Here is a 19,827-nt window from a genome sequence, read left to right on the forward strand (position 1 = left end):
TCTAATTGGATGAAAAATTGCTATTGCATCCACTGAGTTGTTAATGAAAAGTAGAGCTGTACAACAGTTTGCACTGATTTAAAAGCTATTAACCATGTGTAGCAATATGTTAAGATTCAATGGTTCTTTACAAAATATCAAAAAATGCCAACACTAATAATATTGCATGATTCATTGTTTTGTGATCATGAAAATGTTATCAAACTGAAACAAAAATTCACTTATCAAAGCAAAGGAAAATGTAAATGGATTCATAATAGATTAAATTGTGGTGCCATCTTCCGATCGAGTTTGCGCATGATAAATTTTATATTTGTAAATTTCTGCAAAAACACATGTTTAGGAATGAATTTAATATTTGTGATGAGTGGTTTGATGAGAAGGTAGATCTTTTTTTCGATAGGATCAAAAAATATGGATTATTGGACTACTCAATTAGAACTCGCAGTGATAGGATTTATTGCAATGAAATATTGCAAAACAGTACAGAATTTATTTTTCAAATAATTAAGAATGAGGAAAAGGCAAAGAAATATGCTCCTAAGCGTGCAAATGAGTGCTATGAAGAGGATGAGATAGTTGAAACTAACACAAATTCAGAAATAGATTTGGAGGACAAAAATTCAATTTTGAATGATCTGAAAAAGAGGTCTGATAGTTACATTTTCAAAAATATTTCACCAAGTTTGAAAGGTGATGCAGAATTTATTTTACAAGCACTCAAATATTGTCCTGATGCTTATATTTTGGATTTTGTTGATTCGACGCTGAAACAGGATAGAGAATTCATTAAACAAGCTGTGAAGGTAAATCCATATTCAATTGCATTTGCAAGCCAATTTTTAAGAAATGATTTTGAAATTGCTAAAGAAACACTGTTACTGAACGCAGATTGTTTCAGATATCTATCCTATGAGTTAAGGTCAAATGAGGAATTGGCCATGATGGCTTTGAAAGAGTTACCATTTCTTTGGACTTATCTTAGTGAAGATCTTTTTAACTGTGGAATTTGCATTGAAAGCCATTGAGTATGCCAATGCAGCTGTCATTAAATACTTTCCACAAGTCCCAGAACAGATGGAGATAGTTGCAGTGAAAGCAAATGGATACTATCTCAATTTTACAGAACAACTACTTGAGGAACGTATTAATCATGAATACTTTGGAGCTAAATTGTTCTAAACTTGTTTATAAGAGTGATTGATTTTCACCATTTTTCTTTTTCAGTTTCTTGAGAATCGAAAAGAGAACACTCATTATTAAGACAACAATCAACACTAACAAGATGAACCCTCCCACACTTCCAAAGATAACCCCAATCAGAGTATAGTCCTCCTCCTTAGGATTGTCGCTGCTACTGATACTGCTTGAATAATTATTGTAAATAATACTGCTTTCTGTTGTAATCCAATAGTTCAAAATGCAATTTTCATACTTTCCCATTGTATCCAATAAGAAATGTTGCCATCTTTGATTTAGTCTGTCAAATCTATAGAATGGATAGCCAGAGGAGCAATCAGAATTACCTATGAATATTTCACCATCCATTGTAAAGATTTGAGCCATGTATCCTATTGGAGTTCCAAACTCTGTCCATGTCGAAGAGTCTGCATCAAGTGATATGGCAGCTCCTTCCACTCTTGAAGCAAAGTACTTGGAATTAACAGAATCAAATACTATGGAATTGATTCCAATTGAATTGTTTGATCCAAATAGCTTCAAATCTTCAAGAGTAAACGTAGCAGTATTGAATTGAACTCTTGCCGAGTTTTTAATTTGATCAACTGAGAAGGTACCAACAACAATTACTGATATTGAACTTGTGTCCTTTTCAGAGATTAGTAGAAAATCGTTCAAACTATTCTTGGTAGAAAAAGGGATAGAACATTTTCTTGTTTGTAAATCCACTATAAACAAATTACTCTTAGAGGAAACCACCATAAATCTTCCATCCTTATTATTGCAAACTCTAACCTTTGTAAATGCTGCAGATGTAAACTCAACTGGAGCATTGTTAACTTCAAAATTAGTCCACTTTTCCTCTTTAACATTCCACACAACAATCTTGCTGTTAAATTTCTGATTCTCATATGAATATCCAACAATATACACAAGTCCATAATCTTCCTCATAATCAATATCCTTCACAGTTACCGAACTGTCTAACCCTCCTTTCATATTGTCCCACATCTGCAAATCAGCCTTAAATTGAGCTACCCCTTTAAAACCATTACCTTGGAAACTTCCACCCACAATCACCAACCTTTCCCTACTCAAGATTTTCATTGCGAAAACTTCATATCCAAGTGGACGTCCATTCACATCTTTAAATGGAAAAGGAAGAGAGTTTCCGACGGCATGCCAATCGGATCCATGACCCTCTTGCAAAGATGCCAGAGAATCAATGAATTTACCTGTGACTGGAGATGTGGTTCTGTAATCTCCACCAACAACCAGTGTGAAATTTGGGTTCAGGCCAGCACAAACCAACTCTAGCACTACTAGGACCAACAAAAGTAAAAGTGTGAGTGGAGACATTTTTTTAACGATACTCCTGACATTATAATGAATAAATCAAAATTATTTAAATTTTCTAAAGAATGCAAAGGTTAAATTTCCTGCAAATCTAAAATAAAGGGAATTCTTAAAATGTGTAAATGTGAAGAAGCAGAAAATGGTCTAGAAGCTTTAAAATTGGTATCAAAAGATTTGAACTATTTTTTGAATAGTTTTATATAACCGCTTGATGTCAATTTGAAAAATAAATGTGAAGGCGACATAGCTCAGTTGGGAGAGCGTAAGACTGAAGATCTTAAGATCCCTGGTGTCGGCATATTTTAAGTTTATACCTGTTTATTTGTGTAACAAGCTGTTTAATTTTTGCAACAACATTGTCAGAGAAGATCGAACTATTAAAACGATGACCAATGAACATTTACTAGCCTAAAGCTCATTAAAATTTAATTTTCATAAGAGGGAATTGTTCTAAGTAGGCCTCCAACGGTACTTTTTGAATATTAGGTGTTGTTTCAAAGAAATGATTTAATTTTGCGTTCAACTCATCTTCTGTACAAGGAACGGAAGTTTGAAGAGAATAATGGTCGGTGTGTTCATGAATAAGAACCAAGTCATCTGGAATGGCAACTCCTTCAGGAATCAGAATTAGCCCAACCTTTTTTTTGTAGTGGGCAAGAATATGCCCAAGAGTATGACCTCCTGGACGCAAGGAAAGACCATTAGGACATTCAAAAACATCACCCTCAGCTGGTTGTACCATTCCGTTTCGTAACACAAAATCAAAAGATTTTTTTCCAGCCTTTGTTTGTCTGCGATATTCTCTTAAAGCAATTTTTTTAAAAGTGTCTATTCTGTAGAGATTGCATGGAAACTTATTGAAGCGAGTTAGTGTGGACATTTTTTTAATATTAAATTATTAGATTTAAAATTGTCTAACGAAACAAAATACATGTCTAACAAAAACTACTGATGTTATATTATTTTCTGATTATCATATTATCACTACTTCAAGTTGATTATCGGAAGTAAGAATTAACATTGACAGAGAAGATTGAAAAATTTGAAAATCCAATAGGATTGGAGTCTCTTACTACGATTTCTGAAACTGTTGAATCATACCCTTTCTCACTTGATTCCTACAAAGAATTGTGTTTTAATCTCATGGTCAATTATTGGTTTAACATATGAGTGGATGATAATAAATATGAGAGATTATTAATAATAATGTTTTGCAGTAAGACAAACATATAAAGGTCTTTCAGGGTCTGCGTATTGTCTCCAACCGAAATAGACTCTATTTTGATTTCTGTGCAATCTTGAAATTTTGTTTGGATATAATGGATGGTTTTCAGTGTAGGTATGAGTCCAATTGTCAAAATTAATCTTTTCTGTTGCTGAAATCCAAAATTCATAACTTTGTCCATAGAAAACACACTTTCTAAATGCTTGTTCGATCAAATTAGACTGCTCAGGAGCATACTTTTCGAATAATGTCTCTGCATCACGAGTGTTATTGCCGTGGAGTGACAAATCTATTGAAATGTAGTTTTCCTTAGTTGGGTTTGATGGCATTTCCTGTACTGATTTGAACCATAAAGCTTGATAGGTATGCTCTTTCAGAAGTGGTAAGCGTTCTGGTGGTACCTTTTGATAGGCGTCTTGATAAAAGTTCAAATCTGTTGGATGAAAACTTCCAATTTGTGTTCCTGGATCCACTTGTAAGAATTCAATTTTTTGTGGAGCTGTTGATTCTTGAACTGTGTTATTGAGAATAGACTCCATATTATTAAGAGAGTAAATGAAATACGGTTTCCAATTAGCTTCACGACTTGATTTAATCTCTATATCGACTTGAGGCAATCTGGAATCTTTCAGTAATTGAGTGTTGTGACGAACATTTTCTCTTATTTTTCTCTCATTGTTATATGATCTTCTCCATCTTGACCCTCTGCTGTTAGTCTCTTTATCAACTACAACCTCGGTGGTTGGACCTTTTCTATTGTGTATATTTTCTGTCACTGTTTTAGCTTTGTTTAACATGTTAAAAATAGTTGCCGGTGGATATCTATTATTTTTGATAATTCCCAAATCTAAATAATCAGATTTTGGATTAATTTCTCCACCTAAAATCATGGCTTTTCTTTCTTCTTTTTGTTGAGCTGTTCTAGAAGGGGTGTCATAGTTTGCCAAAATATATTTTGGATTTTTGGCACGACAAGAAAAGTCATAAGCAAGCAAACGAGCCAATCCGTGCATTAAATGCTCCATACTGGAAAATAATAATCTTCTTGGGTATTGAAGAAGTTGATTTTTAACCTTTTCTGGATTAAAACCTGGAATGGCTACGCTAAATCCCCTTCTACTATATTTGTACAATCTATACTCGTAGGTAGTTGACTGACGATCAACATCTACCAAGTTAACTTGATGAGTGAGTGATCTAATACATCTAGGACTAGCCCAAACTTGATTTCCATCATATCCAATACACGCACAATCTATATCAAAACCTAAAATTACTTCAGCTGGTGATTTGTAAATACGAAGAACAACTTGAATTGGTCTAATATGATATCCATAAAAAGTTACTGCATATTTTGTTCTTACTACCAAAATATCATTATTAACAATTGTCTTTTGTTTTTTGAAAACCTTATCAGATACTTCCAGTAGATTAGGTTCCGAATCTTGAAGAATGATTTTGGACATATTTTCCTTGATAACATTATAGATATGAATCAACTTCTCTTCAGCTTCAGCTTCTGTCATTCCATAGAGGAAGAGATCAATATCTGACTTTTTGAATGAATAAGGAATGGGTGGTTCAGGTACAGCCCTACAATCGGTAGTGTTTGTAATAGTAGACTCAATACCAGGATGAATTCTCTTATTATGCATTCTGGTATCATATCCTCTGCTATAACTATAAGCTATTGAGTTTCCGACAGACTCAGTTACTTTGTATTCAGAAAGGTCATATAAACCACTGTGATCAAATGTTGGAGTTTCTCTCTTCCAATATCCAAAATCGCTTGGGTCATCTTCATCATCCTCATTTTCGATCAATGAAATTTTCTTTTCCATTTCTTTCTTTTCCATGTAAGACGTTGGGTATAATCCAGATACTGGTGTTATTGAATCATAGTCTGGTATTTCCTTCAAGCAGCACCCCAATACACCACCACCTGCTGCAAACACGCCTGTCCAGTCCAGTCCCTCCAAAGTTGACTGTGTGAATTTGTAAAAGTTAGACTTGAAAGTTTCAATTCTATCAACAAGATTAGGAATAGTACACTGTCTAGAGTAGGTAGTTTTGTCAGAGAGATCTAATATTTTAGGACAGTCATTAAAATTGATTGGATAGAGAGTTTTTGAATTGATTTGTTGAATACTGTCAAAGAGTGGAGAAAGTAACAAGTATGGATTATCTAACAATGGTGAATCTCTTTCCTTAGCAAAAAGAACTCTGAGTTTGTCCTCTTTTTCCTTCAGTTCAATATTTTCTTTTCCAAGTAATTCTACAGGATATCTAAGAGGTGATATATACTCGCTTATCATAGTATTGATTCCATAGAACTGTGCTTCTTTTTCCAATTGTAATGTTTGCTCATTTGACAATTTTGAAGGAAAATGATTGAATTTACCACCGGAAATCAAATATCCATATATAAGAGAAAATAATCTTGGATTTCTATCAATAAAAATAGAGTCATTCTTGTTTTCTCTAAAGCTATTAGAATTAATGAACTTGGTAATAATGCAATTTGGATGATTTGCCAAATGTTTAATAGGTAATTCAAATACCTCTCCTCCCACATTAATTCTCACACATAAATTCTCATCCTTTGTGGAAACAAGACTCTTGTACTTTTCTGTGAGTTCTTTTGATATTTTTGAAATTTCCAACTTAGATTTCGTAATGCTTTCTTCCATTTTCTTTGTTGTTTGATTAATTTTCTCTGTATTGTATTGGAAAGGAGATACTTTTTTAGTTTCAGCATTATCATATGGTGTTGGAAGTAAATAATTTGAGAATAGAGATTCATTTCTATGATATTTGTGAATTAAAAACATAATGTACTCTGACAACTTTTCAGTAAGGAAATACTTGGATTCTTCTAAAATTAACTCCAATTGATTAAGTTGTAATTTTTCAATACCAAGAGTTTTCACCTTACCACCCTGTCTCAAGTGTTCCAATATGTATTCAAAGTAATCTGGATTTCTGTCAGGAATCGAAATTGCTGACTTGTTCTCAACCTTTTCAATACCAAACCCACTTTCAAACATGACTTTGAAAAAGTTATCCTGTGGTTCAACAAACTCCAATAGATAAGGAACAGACTCTGGATTTTGTGTCATTGTGGCACGTTCTCCAAGTAATGTCTTTTTAGTTGTGGTAAAGTACTTTCCACCAACCAAAAGTTCCACAACTTCATCATCTTGCATTTGATGAAGAATGTTCATATTATTATCCTGATCTGATGAGGTTTTTGATTTTGCACCATCATCATCATGTTCTGCAGCTTCACGAGATAACAATTTGGAGAGTAATTGTTCAGTCTGTTGCTGAATGGTGAGGTTATTCATGGCATCCGATAATTGATCAAGATGTTTTCCTGTCATTTCATCGAGAGGTGTTGATTCATCCTCTTCCTTCCTCTTCTTTGATTGATGTTGTTGATCTTCATCGGTCATTATTGTGTATTTTTTTAATGTGGTTTATCCACCAAAGAGAAGAAATTGTTAAACATTGAATATTGTGTTTCAATATTGGGTTGACTTTCACTGTGTAGGAAGCATTATGGGTGAAGGTTGAAGGAGGTGATAATAAATCCATTTCAAGTTGAATTGACGCAAGTTTCCAAAAATTCTTCAATAAAATAATTGACTCGTTAGTTTCGTTTAATTCGTTTTCAACAATATTTATTGTCTTCACTTTCCCAAGAGTAGAATGTTCAAGAGTCATCATTTCTTTGAATGAGGCTTCCTGTAACATTTGAATAAGTATAGACAATTCTCTAGTTCTTACTAAAGAGTTTGTCCCAAAGTCCGTTCCATGAAGAGGAACGAGTGAGTGTTTTGTTAGAATCATCAGAGAGTGGAGAGATTGAGCCATTTAAATGATGTGGGTGATAAAAATGATCTTTACCATAGTTCTTTACAGCGTGAATATCTTTGCAGAGAGAAACCTGAATATAAACCATTACTCTTCCTTCTCGGATTTTGTGTTTTGTGTTTGAATAGATACTAGTGAGGTAAAGCTCGCTTGTTTTTTTGTTTGGTTTCATAACGAATGTCGATCACTTCAACGCAATAAAGCAATCTCGTTTATTTTCTTTCTGGCTATTTTTCCAAAACCGTACTATCATCACATTTTAATCGAGGGCGTAACTTGGAATTTCTAGGGTTTTGTTAGAGTTTTGTAAAGACGATTTCAATTTTATTGGTCTGTGACTTGTTGTAGTGGCAAAAACGCGAATTTTTAGTTGGACCACAGGCAAATTGTATTAAGTGGCTAATGAAGCGTCCATTTAATGTAGGAACAATGAAAAATATTTGGTTCATTGCCGTTATGTGTAAACATACTATCAAGCGAAAATTCTTGGTAGAACTTGTAGGTACTTGAAGTCCAACCAGTATTGAAAATAGATTTTCGATAAGGAATAACAATGAAAAAACGTTAAAGAGTTAATAAGAGAAATGAGTATTAATAGGATTTTGAGAATTGGAAGACTTATCTATTATTGAAATTGTTCAATGCCTTTCAATGTTATTATTAATAGATATGGTTTTGATTCAAATTGAATCATTTTCTTCTTTTGTGTGCATCTACAGAAATATTACAAAGTTTGATATTAATTTTGGATTTACAGAAGTTGTAAACACAATGCCAGATCCTTAAAGGAAATTGTTAGACAAAACCTTGATACAGACCCAACAATGAAGCAAATATCTCGAACAATATTCTTTAAAAACATGTGGTTATTCCAAGTTTTCTAATATCAAATGAAGTCTATGAATTCGGAAATAAAACTTTATGCGTTACTTTGAAAATCATTAATAAACAAGGATGTAGACTCAATTAACATGGATAATACGCCAATTATTTGCATTGTATGCAGTTCAAACTGAGTTAATCAAGAAAGTGCTAATTTACTTTAGAATAATGATTGTTTTATTTAAACCTTATCCTTATAGTACAAACATGGTTGTTTGGAACGAGAGAACCAACCATTACCATTTCTACATGATGTATCAGCATGGTTGATATTACCACTGTAGAAGTCAGAGCTTTGAAGAGCAGTGAATGTTCCAGTACAAATGGATGAACAACTAGAACTTTCCAACAAACCATCATTTGGATTACTGATATCAGTAGTTTCAGCCAAGGCAGTCAAGATAAGTGAATATCTTGAAAGGATACCAATTGGTGAAGTACCACACATTCTACCAGCTGGTCTATAAGTACGTGAAAGGTTGCTGGTATAGAGTTGAGTAGTTTTAACACCACCCTTTGCATAATTCTTGGAGAGAGACAAATAACCTGGATATGGTTTACCAGTAGCTGGATCACAATAACCATATTCAGTGGCCAAATAACCATAGTAATAGTCCTTGCTTAAGAGATTGGTTGGATTCTTATAGGCAGAACAATAAGCAGTTAATCTATCAATCATTTCAGCACCTTCAAATGGAGTAGAAATAGAATACCAACTTGAAGTACTATCGAGGGCACATTTCTTATTATTCAAAGCAGCTGACATAACAAGACCACCTTGAGAGTGAGTGAAAATCACAACATTCTTCAAATATGGAACACCTCTAACAGTTTGATTGACACCAGATTCTTTAACGGCCAAATCACAATAGTACTTTTGGAGAGAAGCATCATCCCAACCAATAGTCTTGGTATTTCTGATAGCAAAAACTCTCTTCTTACATTGTGGAGTCCAGTTTTCGACATCTCCCCAATATGAAGCATAATGATCATATTTTGGAGCTTGATCATAAGGACCACCTGCACCATGAATAAAGATACAAGTCTTGGTTGGTTTAGTTGAACTGGAGCTCAAATAAGAAGCACACTTGGCACCATCAGCCAAATAAGATAAAGTACAACTTTCAGCTCTACTTTCAAACCAGAAAGTAGGTCTAGAAACACCCTTTTCAAGAGCCTTCTTATTGTCCAAACTATCAGACAATAATTCAGCAAAGTATCTATTACCCAAAGTATCAGCCAAACGAGCATCGAACTTATCCAAAGCCAAACATCTCTTTGAAACTTGTAAATATTTACCTTTACCCATTGATTTGCCAACTTTGATAACCAAATTTCTTGTAATGAAAATATTTGGTGAGTTATTTTGTTGTTTAGCTGGTTTCTTAGCACATGAAACAATAGATTCATCACCAATTAAGAAAGCATCAACTCTACTCACACCATTAGCAGTGGTACATAATGTATTAATGGCAGAATCATACTTGGTGGTACTTGTAGCAAAGTTGTAAACCTTTTGTTCACCAGCCAAGAGAGCACTGGCAAATTGAGAAACTTTAGTCAAGAGAGTTGAATTCTTTGGAATGAAATTCAAAGTGAAACAAAATCTATTTTGTCTGACATCAACTCTAAGAGTGGAAATTGTTGGTGTAGCTCTAAAGTGATAGGAAATTTCATTGCTATTTACATCAATAATCAACCATTGTGGTTTTGGATTGGCATGGATCTGTAAGAGACCCTTGTATGTCTTCTTTTCACCAGTTCTCTCAGTGAGAGCAAAGGCGAAACCATTAGTATCACCAATGGCTACAGTTGAGGCATTCTTACCTGGGAGATAGGACCACAAACCAGGGAATAATTGTTTCAAATTTTGAATGGTAGTGGAAGTTGAAATGGATGTAGTAGTTGAGGAAAGTGAGTCATCGGTAGTGGATAATGTATTAGTTTCGGTTGGTTGATTATTCGAAGCGGTTGTCTTGACAGCCAAAGTTATTGAAGCCATGCAAAATGTGCTACTGAACAATAAAATCATCATGATAACGGCCATTGAAGCCATTCCAATATTATTATTTCTTGCAGAGTTCATACTTGAACCTCCACATTTCAAGTTGTTAGCCATTTCTCTATTTAAAAAATTAGCTAATGGTTATTAATGTACAATGAGTGTTGGTTGTTTTTTTGTTATTGTGATATTTTCTTGCTGAACCACCTGCCGCGACTTTATTGTATTGGTTAGATATTCATATTCATGGTGCGTTACGTTTGTTGAACAGACGTTGACTGGGCTTGGTAATAAAACACTAGGATTGGTTGGGTGGTTACTAATGGAGAAGTCTGCGTTCAAAAATGGTGAGATACCGGTTTGATTCTTATGTAAAAAGTACCCTACATTTGTAATGTAAATTTGCGAACAAGCCGTAGTCAATTAGCAAAATTGTATTACTTTTGAGTTTGTTTGGTAATGTACAGATTCATGTTTGTTTACAATGGCTTCGTCATGTATTAAGTTCGTAAGATTATTTGTAAATATTATATTTAAATATTCATTAAATGTTGGCTGAAAGCATGCCCTCATATCAACCATGAAGGAACTTTGATAAGCTCCATAACTTTGGGAAGGACAGTAACATATCGGTTTAGATACTGAATTTAGCATTGTAATGTAAACGAAAAGGATATTAAAGAGAGAGCAGGCAATTAGTAAATTCAACGTCAATAATTTCGTTTTGAAAAGCTTGAGTAATGGTATTTGTTAAATCTGTTGCCAGAGTTAATCTATCCTTATCAATTACGTCTTCATTACTCGGTTCTTTTACCAATAACTTTCGAATAAATTTGATCAATTGTCTAGCAGATATTAAATCCAAATTATCAGCGTATGCTTTCAACATCTGTACAATAATTTCAACAAATAAATTAGCAACTTCAGGATCTGAATAAAAATCATCAGAATTTTCCTCGTACCAATCAGTGATAATTTCTTTAACGTAAGTCATGTCTTCTAAATGGATAGAATTAAATAAATACGGGAAGGTGACTTCCTCAACAGTGCTGTCAATATCTCCATTATTTTCGCTTTCCTCTTTGTGTTTTTCCTTCTCTTTTTGTTCCTGTTGCTTCTTTTTCCAAGTTAGATCCTTAATTATATCTCTTTTAATATCCCAAGGCATTTCTTCAATGAACGAAAATGATATTGGTTCGTTTAGACCTCCCTTAGCCAACTTGAGTTGTTTTAGAATAAATCAATCATTAAAAAACATACATTTTCCAATTCACAAAATTCATCCAGTCTGAAGGCATGTTTTTCCTTCTTTTTTTGTTGAGCTGATTTCTTTTCTGTAATAATTGTAGTTTTAGTTGAGGAATGGCTTCGTACTAGCATTGTAGAATCTTCATTGTCAATAATATCCTCATTCTGGCTATTTAAAACTTCTATTTGTTGCTCTTCTAATTGCTGCGCATCCTTTTTAAGGTATTTGGTCAAGGAGGAATTGTTATTATTGCGAGTAACATTCAATTTTTGAATTTGAATCGCTATCCCTCTCAAATCTTCAGCTTCTATCTACGAATATTAACAATTAACAAAGTTGGACTCAACTTACAGATAACTGGTTGTATAAATCTTTCACTTTTCTTGAAATTAAATCACTGTCATCAGTAAAGTAAGGAACAGTACACGATTTCGAAAAATTATCACAAATACCATGTCCTAAATATTTTTTTGCTTCTGGGGCTTCATCTTTGCGCTTCTTGACTTTTAGAACTATTGCTTTACCCTTAACATTTTCATTTTTCAATCTGCTTGTCACTTCTATTGAGAGCTTGTCAATAAATTCAGATACTTGAGCCATTTTAGTGAATCTGATTCCGTAATTAACTTCCACGCCAACTGACTTTCTTCCAGTATCATCAAAGAATGGTCTCTTGTCTATTCCTCTAAGAAAATTGTACAAAGTTTCTCCTTTCTTCTCACCTACTAATTCTTTCAATTCAGTTTTGGAGTAACTCAATAACTGAGAACATTTAGTGATGCTCATCTGATTAAAAAACTTTTTAGTTTTCCAACCAACTGAGGGTATTTCTTCGATGTTTAAATTTTCTATAAAACTAACAGCCTCTTTGGCATCAAGATAGAATTGCCCATTTGGTTTTGCCTTTTTAGTTGCAATTCTGGCTAAGAGTTGGTTTGTTGACATTCCAGCAGAAGCTGTACATTTTGTTTCCCTCTCTATTTCATTTCTAATTTTTGAAACTAACTCATTCAATTCTTCCACAGTATTATTTTTCAACTCATTTGTAATTTCAATGAAGGCTTCATCTATGGAAATAATTTTAACTCTTTCACAATGACTGTTCAAAATTTCATCAATTTTGGATGCAGCCTCATTATACTTTTCAAATTCGTAAGGAACAACAATGAGATCTGGACACAATTCTCTGGCCTGTTTCATCCACATTCCTGCTCTCACTCCAAAGTCTCTTGCACAATAGTTTGCTGAAGAAATGTCACCTGTTCCATCAGTTGAATATGATACTGCAATAGGTTTGTTCTTCAGTGATGGATTATCTCTCATGGCTATTGATGCAAAGAAGCAGTCCATATCAATATGTACAACAAATACCCCTTTCTTATCAGCTGTTGAACTAGTTGGATTTTTGCTTCTTTGCTTGTTTTTCCAGGTACTAATAAAGTGTAATCTACTACTTTTCATATAATTGCCAATAAAATTGGGATCTGATGCAGCACTCTTTGCCATTAAATCTTTTAAAGGTCTAGACTCTTCAACACTCTGATTCTTTTCAGATATCATAAAAGTTGTAGAATTGACTATTGGTGCTCTTCTTTCTGGAATTATAAATTGTTGTCTATTGAAATTGTTATTCGTCTCTATTGGAAGAGGTGTAATATTATTCTGAATTGTTGGTGGGGTACTGGATGTATTTGATTTCTTCTTAATTCTCAATGTTGATTTTCCAACTGGAGTTGACGAGGGAGAAAGAGCAAAATTATAATCTTCTTTGTTTTTAGTTTGATTTGATGTTGATGAAGAGCAAGCTTTTGAATTTTCTATTGAATTAGAGGAGTTTGATTCAGATGAAATAAATTTTTGTTGATTATTCCTATTCACAGTTGTGAATGAACGCATATCCTTGTGTTGAACAGTATTTCTCGAATTATCCACAATTAAATAATCTTTTACAGAGAGTAAAACTCCTGACTTTACACAATCCATAATCCACCTCGGATGAACAATATGGGGAGGGTTCCTTCGTTTGACCAATTCCTTTAATTTTGAATGTGCTAATTGACATGCCAACAGATGAGTGACAGTACTATCAAAATATTGTCGATATGATCCTCCGTGTTTCGTAATTAATCCAATTAAAATTACAGAAGATGGTTCCGTATGACCATCTATATTCATAATTAACCCTTCAAAAAACATTGGAATATCGCTCTTCTCTGTTGATGAGCCCTTTTTGTATTGATTTGATGATGCAGCAGATCCTGGTCCTTGCCATTGTTCATCTAACTTTTTCTTTTTCACTTTGAAATAATGATCCCTATCTGTCCAACCCTCATCTTCTATTATGGAATGTTTCTTATTGTTAGTATTTGATGATTCCGACATGATGATTTGTTAGCTTTTCATCTTGGTATTTTTTTTAAAAGTTCTATCGTTGAGTGGAAGAGTAAAAAGTTTTATTGTTGATAGTTTGTGTGGTATGGTTGAGAATATTGAGGATTATACTGTTGTGGAGGTTGTTGGTATTGATGTTGATATTGTTGTGGAGGTTGTTGATATTGGTGATTTCTTTCTTCTTCCAATATTTTTCTTGCTTGGCTATCATAAACACTGATTGGGATTGGAGGTAAATTATAAGCCACACCTTTATCTAAGGTTGGATACAGACCCATACTGTTATCATCTTTGTATTCATAGATGTCTGTGGATTCTTGTTCTGGAGGGGCTGATCCTTCCAACATATTCATTTGTTCATTATGTTCTTCGTTAGGTCTGAATTCTTCGAATTGGGATTGATTTCTTCTGAGTGGTTGTTGTTCTGGCTGAGATTGAGATTGTTGCAGGGATTGTGCGTATGGATGAACATAAGGTTGAGAATAGTTTGGTTGTTGGAATTGATTTGGAGTTTGTTGAGGAGGTTGTTGGAATTGATTCACAACTGGTTGTTGAGGAGAATTATTTACAAATGGAGAAGCTGCAGTAACAGGTTGATTGAGCGGTTGAGTGAATTGTTGAGTTTGTTGAGGTTGCATTTGTTGGAATGGTGCATGTCTAGCTCTATTGGCAACATAAACCAATTGTTCATAATCAAGATCAGTAGCCATACTTATTTTACCTGTTAATTTCAATAAGTAATTTACATTTACAAGAGTGCCCATCTTTTGATGTGTGAACACACTTTCAACGCAAAAATCAGGAACCTTAACACCAGTTTGAGGATTAAAAGTGATAACCTTTCTTTCTTTTGATTTTAATTCACCTAAAATAATTTTCTTAATAACATAAACATCACTCTTAAGTGGCTCCTTATAACCTTGTCTCATACAATCAACTCTTTGAATAAAGCTCAATTCACAATCTGTAGCAGTTTTCTGAGAATTATTTTCAATTGTCATTTGTCCAAGAAGAGAGTCTCCAGTTAAGAAAACTCTAGTAGGAAATTGGATTGTTGTTGTAATACCACCACTTGCAAACATAAATGTTTTAACTTTAGAATCAGTATATGGAACAGTATTATTTCCGAGAAATGATGGTGTCATCAAACTTCCTCCGATTGGAACAGCAGCTGATGAAATCAAGTTGCCAACAGACTTATCTGTGTTGAGGCAGGTACATCTTAATTCGTAATCAATAGATGGCAAACCATAATTACTCTTACTACCACTGATAGCATTCATATTAGTCTTATATGTTGGAGGTAAGAAATCAGGCAAAGGAATATCAAAATCATATCTATATACACCAGGTTGAAGAATTGTATTAGTTTTCTTTGAAAGTAAGCCAAAGAATTGTTTTTCTTCAGTCTTGGAAGAACCCTTTCCTTCTAATTTTGTCGTATGTTCATAGAAGATATTAGTAACACGTCTGTTAGAATTTGTCTTTAAAGCTTCTTGTAAATTTCTTGTATAATATTCTCTTCCGAAAATATCAATCTTTACACCAAGAATACCCATCTGTGCTGGTATCCTCAATTCTGCATATCCAATCACTCTCTCCCCAGAAAAGAACAATTTGGTTGGGAAGAAAATTAGCAACTCGGCTCTGTGCATCTCGTTCATTGTTGTGTGGTGCGATTATTTTTTTTAAATGAAAATCCAAAAGGCGAAATCAACTCCTTTATGAACACTTCATCTTCGATTCTTCTCTTTTTCCAACGTTGAATTAGAAGCAAGCAAAAGGAATCGGAGACTCAAGTTTGAAATTCTCCCTTGTTTCAATTGAATAAACAAAGATGAATAGAGATGGTGGGCTACTGCTCCCGTTTCAAGTATTGTGTTCATTAAGTCTTCAATAGAGATTGAAGACGTCACAGTGTTAATAAAACAATGTTGCCATAAACTTCTTGTACCTTACGACAATCTAATTGTTTACTTCCCAACTTTGTTTCTTGCAAATTCAAACAAATAAATCGATGTGAAACAAATTAAAATCGAAAAGAAAATAATTTATTGCAGTACGTGAAAAAATGTCAACACCAGATTTATGTTCCATTCAGTTCAACAAGGAGCTGACGGAAAATCTACTCACAATAAATTCGTCTCCAATAAATCTAGAAAATGCTTCCTTGAAAGAATGTTTTGAACCCTATAGAAATTGTTTGAAATTAGCCCAGTTGTGGATTTTACAAGATTTAAAGAAAAGACAAGAAAACGAAAGGAGAAGAATTAAAGAAATGAAAGATGCCGATCCGAAAAAGTGGGCAGAATGGACAAAAGATTTGCCTTTCGAAGTCAAATGTGAAATTATTTCGTTTGTTCCAACGTTTAGTCCAACGAGATTTGTTAATGATTCTCAGTTTTTGAGTGTAGATCAATTAATGCCAGATCCATTTTTTGTTTCGTATTTGAAACATAGATTGGTTTCGAGAAATGTGAAAAGATATTTAGAAAGTTTGATATTTGAGAAAATGTCTAGAGATTGTGTCGATTTATCCAAATTCTATTGGAATGTTTCTCCTCTCACTAAATTCAATAGAACAAATCTGATTCTTGCTTTATTGCGAGGAAATGAACAACATATGACAAATGATGGTTCAGTAGAATTAAATTTTCAACCTACAAACTTGGTTAGTTTTGAAGATGATCTTCCAATGATGGAAAAGTTATTTCCAAGAGATGAAAAATTGGAGTTTTATGAGGAATCAAATTTAGATTATAGCATGTTGGAGGTATGCAAGTCAATTTCTGGAGAGGAAGAATTAAAATTAGAGAAGCAAATTGTGGATGAAATGCCAAATGAAAGGAAACAAATGAAAGTTAAATTTCAATCCGAAACTGAAAAAGATTTGAGTGATTTAAAAATATTAGCAATGCAAAATACCGAGAGAAATGATATTCACACAGCCTTTTCATATGAGGCACCTTTTTTCCGTTACGAGCAACAAGAGAAACTGGAGGAGTTCAATAAGGAGGATTCAAATTTCACAAATTATTTTGTGAAAAGAGTACGCTTATCCTTCTTTAGTACACTTGGAATGTTTAACTCTGTCCCTAGTCTCTTGTTGATTGTTTCCAGATTGAAAAATCTTCAAGAATTAGAAATTGAGGTGGTTTCTTTCATTTCTCTAATTGAATTTATGCGTGGATTGAGTAAGGATACTTTCTCAGATTTGAAATCGCTCAGAATTTATTGTCATGCTTATCTTTCTGCTTTTGTTAGACATTTTATCAAAACAGAAATAGCAAAGAATGTGTACTTGACTGCTTTGATAGATAGTCCGAATGATCTGCAACATTTGACTTCCTATTACAATGTATATTTGAACAATGAATTAGTGGATGGACAAATTTACGACTCTAATCGTCCCAATTTATTTATTGAACCGTTTACAATGAGTGATGTTAAATCTCTTGATGATCCAATTACAACCAGATTACTGGCCTATATTACAGCTCCAGAATTTAATCTCTATAACATTCATGAGAAAAAGGAAATGATAGAAATTATAACAAAGCGTTATCCACTCACTAGTAAGTATTTCATCTTTATTCTTCAATGTTTCATTCCATTAATTAGTGTGTTCTCAATCAATGTTTAGCAATATAACCAATCATTTCCCAATTTCTGTGGCCCTCCTTCAATACATGATCTATCTGAGTAATATCCATCATGATGGTATAATTTTCTCATCTCTTCCAAATAATTTCACTGAGGAATGCATCCTATTCATGATACACAGTGGATGGAATATGACCAATAATTTTATGCAAGTCGTTGGAAACCTTGGACCTTCTACAACTGAAATTGTTCTCAAACATTTGTCTAAATTAATTGAGGAGAAAGTATTCAAGATTGACATTGTTAAAGCTAGAACATTTCTCCTTACTGTAATGAGCGAAAAGTACTGCAGATTATTGAGATTTATTTGTGAACATTGTAATGAGGAAGAAAAAATCTATCTCTTTAGTTCTGTCAGATATTTCGAAACCTCAATCTCGTATTATGAAACCACTATTTTCAATCATATGATTAACAATTGTAGAGATCTAGTTATACCATACATTCTGCCACACATTCCTCCATCTTGCTTATTGGAAAAATCAACAAGAAAGACAAAAACCAGTGACAGATACTTCACATCTCTTCATTATGCTATTTGCAACTCAAATATTAGTACTCAATCGATTGCGAAAATTGTAGAATGTCAGCCATCCTTAATTGAAATGCCAGATAATGAGGGAATCACTCCTCTTCATTTGATTGCTATCAATATTAACAGATGGTCTCTTGTTGAAGTTTGGAAGACATATGGAGTTGATTTGAATGTAAAAAGCAGTAGAGGACTAACTCCACTAGATTATGCCAAAATGGAATATCCAAAATATGCATTAATATTTGAGGAACAATTATAAGCCTCTCAATATTCCTCTTCCAAATCTTTCACATTTCGTCCTTTCCAACACTCATCTAATGACTCACAATAATTATTGTAAATTCAATCTCTGCATAATTCAATACATAATACTCCTTGTACTTTTTTCGAAAAAATCGTTCGGAATAAAAAATTGAAAGGAAAATTAAAAAAAATGCCATCATATAAAACACAGTACAGTGGTTACTCTGTCGAGTTTTCTCCATTCGAAGATGATAAATTGGGTGTTGCTACAAGTCAACATTTTGGAATTGCCGGACAAGGTAGACAATATGTTTTACAAAATGATCGTGATTCGCAAACTATGAAAAAATTACATACTTTTGATAGTGCTGATGGATTGTATGATTGTACTTGGAATGAAGAAAATGAAAATCAAATTATTAGTTGTTCGGGAGATGGAAGTATAAAAGTTTTTGATACCACAACTGCTTCGGGAGGTGAGGGAGCTCCTGTGATGAATTTTGCTGAACATTCTAAGGAAGTTTACTCTGTAGATTATAATACTGTGAATAAGGATTGTTTTGTTAGTGGTTCTTGGGATAATACTATCAAGTTGTGGAATTTGAGTGGTGGTAATGGTAGTTCAATGGAAACTTTTGATGAACATCGTTATTGTGTATATTCTACAATTTTTTCTCCGATTAATGGTGATCACTTTATGAGTTGCAGTGGTGATATGACCATGAAAATTTGGGATATTCATGATATTTCTAGTTTACAATCAGCTCAAGTTCACAATTATGAAGTTTTGGCATGTGATTGGAATAAGTTTAATGAACATATTGTTTGTACAGGATCAGTAGATAAAACCATCAAAGTATGGGATTTGAGAAATTTAAATCAGCATAGATCAGGAGCTATCATGGGTAGTGGATCATCTTCAAATCAAGATTCATCAATTTGTACTTTAACTGGACATGGATTTGCTATTAGACGTCTCAAATTCTCACCACACGATGAAAATATAATTGGTAGTGTAAGCTATGACATGTCATTGTGTATTTGGGATACTGAACAGGGAAGTGATAATGCACTGTTGGAAAAATACGAACACCACTCTGAATTTGTTGTTGGTATTGATTTTAACTTGGAAATGGAGGATGAAATTGCTAGTTGCAGTTGGGATGAAACTGTCTATGTTTGGATGAGAGGAGAAGAACCAGTTCCAACACACGAAGAAGATGAAA

At 33.5% G+C, this 19,827-nt stretch overlaps 9 protein-coding genes across 9 annotated transcripts in view; 3 read left to right on the top strand and 6 right to left on the bottom strand.

Annotated features, from left to right (window-relative positions):
- Positions 1–335: 335 nt before the first annotated feature.
- Positions 336–1,028, top strand: NAEGRDRAFT_67670 (uncharacterized protein; the record flags this gene model as incomplete). The annotated part of the gene is made up of 1 exon (XM_002677080.1): positions 336–1,028. The coding sequence occupies one exon, from the start codon at positions 336–338 to the stop codon at positions 1,026–1,028; it is 693 nt and encodes a 230-aa protein (XP_002677126.1).
- A 136-nt stretch (positions 1,029–1,164) lies between these two features.
- NAEGRDRAFT_79782 (uncharacterized protein) lies at positions 1,165–2,538 on the bottom strand (the record flags this gene model as incomplete). Its single annotated transcript, XM_002677190.1, has 1 exon — positions 1,165–2,538. The coding sequence occupies one exon, from the start codon at positions 2,536–2,538 to the stop codon at positions 1,189–1,191; it is 1,350 nt and encodes a 449-aa protein (XP_002677236.1). The 3' UTR covers positions 1,165–1,188.
- Positions 2,539–2,939: 401 nt separating this feature from the next.
- NAEGRDRAFT_79783 (uncharacterized protein) lies at positions 2,940–3,331 on the bottom strand. Its single transcript, XM_002677191.1, has one exon. The coding sequence runs from the start codon at positions 3,275–3,277 to the stop codon at positions 2,954–2,956; it is 324 nt and encodes a 107-aa protein (XP_002677237.1). The 5' UTR covers positions 3,278–3,331; the 3' UTR covers positions 2,940–2,953.
- Positions 3,332–3,404: 73 nt separating this feature from the next.
- Positions 3,405–7,216, bottom strand: NAEGRDRAFT_79784 (uncharacterized protein). The gene has a single exon (XM_002677192.1). The coding sequence runs from the start codon at positions 7,213–7,215 to the stop codon at positions 3,733–3,735; it is 3,483 nt and encodes a 1,160-aa protein (XP_002677238.1). The 5' UTR covers position 7,216; the 3' UTR covers positions 3,405–3,732.
- Positions 7,217–8,680: 1,464 nt separating this feature from the next.
- Positions 8,681–10,686, bottom strand: NAEGRDRAFT_79785 (uncharacterized protein). Its single transcript, XM_002677193.1, has one exon. It carries the CDS (start codon positions 10,635–10,637, stop codon positions 8,700–8,702), a length of 1,938 nt encoding a protein of 645 aa, XP_002677239.1. The 5' UTR covers positions 10,638–10,686; the 3' UTR covers positions 8,681–8,699.
- Positions 10,687–11,196: 510 nt separating this feature from the next.
- On the bottom strand, positions 11,197–13,944 carry NAEGRDRAFT_67675 (uncharacterized protein; the record flags this gene model as incomplete). Its single annotated transcript, XM_002677194.1, has 3 exons — positions 11,197–11,739; positions 11,781–12,080; positions 12,121–13,944. The coding sequence occupies 3 exons, from the start codon at positions 13,942–13,944 to the stop codon at positions 11,197–11,199; spliced, it is 2,667 nt and encodes an 888-aa protein (XP_002677240.1).
- A 256-nt stretch (positions 13,945–14,200) lies between these two features.
- NAEGRDRAFT_79786 (uncharacterized protein) lies at positions 14,201–15,830 on the bottom strand. Its single transcript, XM_002677195.1, has one exon. The coding sequence runs from the start codon at positions 15,822–15,824 to the stop codon at positions 14,223–14,225; it is 1,602 nt and encodes a 533-aa protein (XP_002677241.1). The 5' UTR covers positions 15,825–15,830; the 3' UTR covers positions 14,201–14,222.
- Positions 15,831–16,438: 608 nt separating this feature from the next.
- Positions 16,439–18,617, top strand: NAEGRDRAFT_67677 (uncharacterized protein; the record flags this gene model as incomplete). Its single annotated transcript, XM_002677081.1, has 2 exons — positions 16,439–17,735; positions 17,782–18,617. The coding sequence occupies 2 exons, from the start codon at positions 16,439–16,441 to the stop codon at positions 18,615–18,617; spliced, it is 2,133 nt and encodes a 710-aa protein (XP_002677127.1).
- A 174-nt stretch (positions 18,618–18,791) lies between these two features.
- NAEGRDRAFT_67678 (Peroxin 7 (Pex7), putative) overlaps positions 18,792–19,827 on the top strand; it is a gene marked incomplete at both ends in the record, with an annotated part of 1,222 nt that continues 186 nt past the window's right edge. The window contains one exon of the mRNA XM_002677082.1: positions 18,792–19,802. Coding sequence (XP_002677128.1) covers positions 18,792–19,802 — 1,011 coding nt within the window. The remainder of the gene's footprint in view (positions 19,803–19,827) is intronic.

Source organism: Naegleria gruberi (genome assembly GCF_000004985.1).
Source record: "Naegleria gruberi genomic scaffold NAEGRscaffold_24, whole genome shotgun sequence".
NCBI lineage: Eukaryota > Heterolobosea > Eutetramitea > Acrasida > Naegleriidae > Naegleria > Naegleria gruberi.